This window comes from Arachis hypogaea, chromosome 15 (assembly GCF_003086295.3).
Source record: "Arachis hypogaea cultivar Tifrunner chromosome 15, arahy.Tifrunner.gnm2.J5K5, whole genome shotgun sequence".
Taxonomy (NCBI): domain Eukaryota; kingdom Viridiplantae; phylum Streptophyta; class Magnoliopsida; order Fabales; family Fabaceae; genus Arachis; species Arachis hypogaea.
In genome coordinates, this window is record NC_092050.1 from 1,463,152 (window position 1) to 1,470,487 (window position 7,336).

General features: G+C 30.2%; 1 protein-coding gene across 2 annotated transcripts; it reads left to right on the forward strand.

Annotated features, from left to right (window-relative positions):
• The first annotated feature begins 300 nt into the window (after positions 1 to 300).
• LOC112747438 (probable transcription factor KAN2) lies at positions 301 to 5,691 on the forward strand. 2 transcript variants are annotated; one of them, XM_025795449.3, is made up of 6 exons: positions 301 to 1,163; positions 1,248 to 1,324; positions 2,163 to 2,208; positions 2,357 to 2,543; positions 4,142 to 4,205; positions 5,132 to 5,691. In XM_025795449.3, exons 1-6 carry the CDS (start codon positions 509 to 511, stop codon positions 5,261 to 5,263), a joined length of 1,161 nt encoding a protein of 386 aa, XP_025651234.1. In that variant the 5' UTR covers positions 301 to 508; the 3' UTR covers positions 5,264 to 5,691. The 2 variants fall into 2 exon arrangements, with proteins under 2 accessions (XP_025651234.1, XP_025651235.1); XM_025795450.3 differs by having other exon boundaries at positions 305 to 1,163; positions 5,135 to 5,691.
• The last annotated feature ends 1,645 nt before the right edge of the window (positions 5,692 to 7,336 follow it).

Sequence of the window (7,336 nt, forward strand, 5' to 3'; positions counted from 1 at the left end):
AATGATAATATTATATAAGCAGTCCAGTCCAGTTTAACTATTTCTATAACTTAAACCTATGTCCTTAAAATTATAGTGTTACAAAAGTCTCCTTAAAAATGATAATAGTAGTATTTATAAAGGTGAAAATTTAGGTATAATCAATTTATAAAGTTGATAATTAAAAATTGTTAAATAATTTAATTAATTTAATTTAATTTTTTTTATTTAAAAAAAATTTTAATTATCAATTTTACGTGAAGTCGACGAGTTTGTAATTGCTTTGTAAGGGTATAGTAGGGTAGCCCAAAAAAAAAAAGAAAGAATTGAACAAGTTTGTGTCTCTTTAATTCATCGATCCCCACCACCACCCTCACCCTCCACCCTTTGTTTCCTTCTCTCCTCTCCTCTCCTCTCATCTCAAGTGTCATTTTCTCACACATACTTCACTTCTCTCTCTCTCTCAAAATCCCCCTTCTTCTTCTTCTTCGTGTTCTTGTTCTTGTTATTCTTCTTGATCGAGATAGAGATGGAGTTGTTTCCAGCACAACCAGACTTGTCCTTGCAAATCAGCCCTCCAACAGGCAACGGCACCGCCAAACAACAAGAAGTTGATTTGGGGTTCTGGAAGAGAGCCTTGGACTCTTCTAGAACCTCCTTCTCTTCTTCTTCTTCTCCTTCTCCTTCTTCCCTCCCCAAACCCACATCATACTTCGACCTCTCCCTCTCCAATCCAAGGCCTTCTCCCTCATCACACTACTTCAATAACACCGCCACCACCACCCCCACGAATAATCATAATCTCTTATTTCAATCGCTGCAGTACTACCACCACCACCACCATCCACTGTTACAGCCGCAGCCACAGTCGCAGCCGCACACCCTCAGCCAGGAGCTCGGCTTTCTCAGACCAATTAGAGGGATCCCGGTGTACCAGAACCCACCTTCTTTGCCATTCCCGCAGCACCACCATCACCACCATCATCTTCTAGAACCTTCGTCTCCTCCCACCACCGCCAACGCCGGCGCTTCCACTCATCACTTTCAGTCCCAGGCTTTGATGCGGTCGAGATTCTTGTCGCGATTCCCCGCCAAACGGAGCATGAGAGCTCCAAGGATGCGCTGGACTACCACTCTCCATGCTCGCTTTGTTCATGCCGTTGAACTCTTAGGTGGCCATGAAAGTATGCTTCTTCTAATTCCCCCCTTCTTCTCGAACCTTCCTTCCTTCCTTCCTTTATTAATTGATTTTGTTGATGATTAATTAGGGGCTACACCAAAATCAGTTCTTGAACTAATGGATGTCAAGGATCTCACTCTAGCACATGTTAAGTCACATTTACAGGTATAATAATAATAATAATAATAATAAAAATCTCATCATATGTGTGATTTTCTTAATTAATTATCAAATTGATTTGATTCCATATATGAACATAAGTTTATTATAGGAAGCAGTTAAATAAAATACACACACTCCAAATTCCAATGTTTTCCTCAGAGAGACTATCACACATCCTTAGCAATTCTTCTTTTTTTTTTCCTATTAGATCTGCTATTATGCTCCCCTCTGCTTCCGCAACCTCATTAACACACCCTTTTTTCCTTTCATTATTATTCAACCCACCAACCACCCCCAATTTCAAACAAACACTTCTTTCTCTTCTTCCCACCCTTCAATTTCACTATATATAAATAAATTGTTATTTTAAAATGAAAAAGGTAAGGCTGAGTAGTATGTATAGTACAGAGTGAAGAAAACGAAAAAAGAATAATTAAAAAATGATGTGAGCAAGGAAGGGGTATACGTAGTACCAAAACACCATCATTTCTCAATGATCCGTTCCTCAGAAATGGGTTTGTCTTTGTTGTGTTATGTTAGTTACCACATGGCCACAACTCTTTTAACCATGGTTAGTCACATGCTCCCATGCATGTGCACATTTTACCGTAAAAGCCATAAATGCTTCTGTGTTATACTATACAATTTCGACAGTACACACTGCATCTCAATTTAATACTTACAAGTTTCAACTTATTTTTATTAATTAATTAAGCTTCCTTACTTACTTATTACTATTACTTACGGATAATAATATGCTTAATTTAATTAATTAGATATAATGGTATTATTATTATTGTGTCTAATAATGTTGTTGCATGATGCACAAATTTTAATGCAGATGTACCGGACGGTGAAAACTACAGATAGAGCAGCGGCTTCTTCAGGTTAGTGCATTAGTTTTTAATTAATTTACATTTTTTTTTTGTCTATTCTTGTTGGAAGATATATAACAATTAAGCAAACAATTAATTATTGTTGGTTCCATTATTTTTCTCTAATGTACTTTTTTTTTCTTTTATAAACATGAATTAGGGCAATCTGATGTATATGATAATAGATCATCGGGTGATACATCTGAAGACATAATGTTTGACATAAACTCACCATCAACAAGGAGGTCTGATCTATCCGTTAAGCAGGGAAGAACAGATAATAATAACAATAACAATCATCTTAATCAAGATAAAGAATATCGTGGCCTTTGGAGTAACTCTTCCAGGTAATAATAATACATCTAATTAATATACCTTATAGTAGTAGCTACTAGCTAATTGTATATGAACATGTGCATCATTTTTTTTTTCTTAGTGCATGCAAAATAATAATTCAAAAATAAATTTAATTAAATTTCTTCTTATTTTTTGTTACTTTGAATCATGTTGTTTAATTTGCAAGATATTGAAAAACACACATACATGAATATACAACTATATTAATTATATATTAAAATATAAAATACATATTTATATACAAATATATAATGATTTATTTTAGTGTGGAGATTGCATTTTTTTTTTGTATATAACATGTGTTTGGTACCAAGTGCAAGTAAGAAAATCGGAACTTTTCATAACAATTTGGTGAAAATTCGCTTTCCTTCTATAAGACAGACGCATTTGTATGAAACTATATATGCATGCAGTGCGTTACATAGGTCTCCAACCATATATAACTACATATAGTGAAAAATGTTTATTTCAATGATCTTCATATTTATTTCCTTAGCTAGTGGGAATTTTATCTTTTTTTTTTTAAATAATTATTATCAAGTTGCATTGCCAAGTATCATTTTACTTACTGGTTAACTTTTCTGTTTTTGAATTTAGTCTACTTAGATTTCATTCTATATGTTAGCCCGTTAATGTTGCAAAAAGAAAAAGTAACAATAATATAATAATCGGAGCAATTTATGTATGTCTTATTCCTAATAGCATTTCTCTCTCTCTTTCACTTTTTCTTTCTTTCTACTTCCTTAATAACCTCACGTACAAAAAAAAAAGGAAACACATTTAGGCACACAAAAAAATTGATCACAAAGAGAATAAATCATTTCAAATTTTGCTTTTAATTTGTCCTGTCTGTCCAAAGACCATGAGCATCCAAATTACATGATGGGGTAATAATATACTTTCTTCTATAGTGGGTAAAAAGTAAGTTTAAAAAAAAAAGGGAATTTAATATATGCTATATGCCAAAATCCACCTTAAAAATAGAAATATATATACACATTCACATACATATTAGAAAATTTTCAAGTGTACCGTCATATGATATATCAGTGATTTTTAACCGTTGATCTTAATTATAAAAAAATATATATTTTTTATAATTAAGATTAACGGTTAAAAATCACTGATACACTGGTATGACGATCCACTTGAAAACCTTCCATACATATATATCTCTTTCCTTAGGATTTTGTGGGGCTATATTTTCATGGGCCCCTTAGAATTGGGAAACTTAGTCTCAAAGCTAAGCCCTCCCATAATTAGAAATCTTGGTGGCAAAGCCAATATACCCTTTGAAACTTGCTTCAATATGTGATGATTAAAAATGTATATAGTAAGATAAGTTATTACTACATAGTCATGGGGGCAATGCACTATCACATGGGGATGGATGGTTTCAGCTTCAACCACTTTATCTTGAATCAAAAGAATAAGTAAAAGGGAATAAGGCTATAAATAAGACATAGTAAAAGATGGCTTTTCTTTCTCTTTTTCTCAATTTTTGCTCCCTTTTTTCTTTCTTTCTTTCTTTCTTTTGCATGGCTTTGAAGTAATGGGGAAATATTCTTTTGATTTTTGTGTGTAACAGGGAAGCTTGGTTGCATGGGAAGCCAAAGCTTGATTCTGTTGGGAACAACGTGCATTCCCTTGAGGTATGTAATAATAAAAATCTTACTCAATAGGCCCTTTTCATATACCCAAATAAAGCTTTATTTGGAAATGCATGAAAGGGAGTTGAGAGAGGAAAAGGCAATAACGTTTGATCTTTTTACATTCATCATCATCTTATTGCCATGCACATTTTTTTTTTATTTTAATATAAAGGAAAAAAATAAATTAAAAAAGCCTTTGCATAAAGCTGCTTTGTCCTTCACAAATTCAAATGGGGGTATTATAGACCAGTCCTTTTCACATTTACTAGTTACTATGTGGTTAAAAACCAAAGATTATTTGTGCTGTAAAAGAAGCAACCTTACCCCTCTAGTTTAATATTTATTTAATTTCTTATTGATTATTATTGATGACCGTATTATTAAAAAGAACCCCTAGCTAGAACCCTAAACCTATTAACAACATTTTGAATTATCAGGTTATAGCTGATGGGTCAAATATATATTATTATTATAATAATAATAATATATTATTATTAGTATGTGTGAATGCTAATGTAGCTATGGAGAAAAATAATTGGAAGCTATATCACATGAACATTGCAAATTCTAGCAGGCTTTTAGGTGTAGTGATATAAATATTCTGTAATTATTCTCTAGTCAAAATGTCCTTTAATTTGATTCCCAAACCCTTTTCAAATAAATATCTCTTCTTTAATTTTGTGCTGCTTTCAACTATACTGTAACGTTATATTTAATTTTTTTAAATTTTTTCTGTTATTATAAATATTTTAGTTGATGATTTTAATTAATATTATATATTTTTTATAATTAAAATTCATGATTAAAATTATTAAAATATGATATTACTAGAATATTTGAAATTCTTTATCATATACATAAATTAAAGTAGCTAGAAATTTTTATTCCTAATATTTTTTTAATTTAATTTGTTTGTTTGTTTTCAGAAGGAAATGGATCCAAAGTGTGTAAGCTATGAGAGAATATCAGATGGAAGCTCATCTTCAAACGTGTCAGCATCAACAAGCCCCAAGAAACCTAATTTGGATTTGGAATTCACATTGGGACAACCACTTTGAGATATTATTAATTATTATTATTATTATTATAATTATTCTGATTTTCTGAATATATAATAATAATTTTTATTAATTAATTCATCTTTGAATGAAATCATCATCACTATAATGAAATGTTTTCTAGTGAAAATGAAAGACCTAGCTAGAGAGAGAGAGAGAGAATTAGAGGAACCTGCTCTTCAGAATATCAGAGAAAGAGAAAGCCATAAAAGAAAACAAAAAAGAAAAAAAAAAGCAAAAAAAAAAGGGTGATGAGCTTAAAGAAACACAAGGAGACAAGAAAGACAGAAAGCAAGAAAAGAGAGAGAAAGAGAGGGTAGGGGGAAAAAGCAAACCCTTCATATCACACCTCTTTGTGTATGTTAGATCCAAATCAAAAACATTATATTATATTTTTCTTTGGTAAATATATGGAAATTAAAATCTAATTGATTTGTATTTCTTTTCTTTTTTTTTTCAATCTGAGAGTAAATTACATAAAAAGGAGTAGGGTGAGCTTTTAGTTATGTTGTTTAAAGTGTATGAAGAAATGTATCCTTGGTAATTGTAATTGAAGCACTTTACATTTATGAAATTAATTAATTAATATTATTTTGGTATTTCATTCTATACCAAATAAGCTAAGCTGGGTTTCCTAATTAATCATATAGCTATATTATTCAATCCTTGGAATAGTCACACGCTTTACGCTTTAGGACTAAAAAGAGACTAAAGGCTTGAGAATATATATATATATATATATATATATATATATATATATATATATATATATATATATATATATATATATATATAGTTAGGAAAAGACTCAAATTTTTTAATAAAGTCACAAAAAGAATACGAACACTTAGTTAGTCATGATATATTAGTAGCGTTCCCTCATAAAAAATATTTGGGAATTAGAAAAAACATTAGTAAAAAACAATAAAATTTATCTTATTTAATATTTATTAATTATAATTAAAATTAATAAATAATTAATAAGACAAAATTTAGCTATTTAGCAGCGGTTGAATAAAATCGTTGCTAAATAACCAATCGCTATCTGCCAATTTTCTTGTAGTGAAGTAATTAAAATCAAATTAGGACGACTACTACTATACCTAAATAGTCATTTTCTCACATAGGAAGGAAACAAATTAAAACTCCCATTTCATCAATTTATTTTCTTCTTGCCGAAATAACTTAATGCGATTGTATATGGAATTGGTACATTTAACAATATACGGCATATTCAATTCAATTTGTTACACATGAAGATAAAATCACGATCGACATTGTAATCACTTGAAGCATATATATACATACACGTACGTATTAATAACCTTTGCCAAATTTTGTAGTTATAGCTTTTCAAAAGGATTATTAGTGTATATAATGCACAATAATAATTAAATGAAATGGCACATTTATAATTCGTATAATTGTCACGGCAAGGAAACTTCTTGAAGTTGTTAAAATAAATAATTTTATTATTTCAGATCATTTATATTAAATCATAAAAAATATATATCATAATATAAAAATATACTTATGCTCATAAGAGTAATGGAAAGAATTTGATTTGTTTTATATTTTTCAATCAAAATCTTTTATATTTTGAATAAGGCTGAATCACAATTTTTTTATAAAAAAAGAGCTACAAAAATAATTTTGATATGTTGGAGACCAAAATCCTGAACTTATTATTTATATTTGAGTATGACACCCATTAAATTCGAAAATCTAAATAAAAATAGTATCTAAAAGCTACATTTAAATTAATTCAATGGAACAAAAGATGACTCATGAGCAACGGTTAGTATTTGATGAGATACTCAATGCTGTTATTATAGACTTTGGTGGTTTTTACTTCTTTTATGGGCATGATGGGTGTGGTAAGACATTTAATGGAATTGCATTTTTACTCCTACCTGGTGCCAAAACGTCTCATTACAGGTTTTTAATACCTATTACAATTACTGATGAATCTACTTGCAACATCAAGTATAGCAGTTTGAAGGTTGAGCTGCTCATTCAAAGTAGCTTAATAATTTGGGATAAAACTCCAATACTCAATAAAATGTGCTTTGA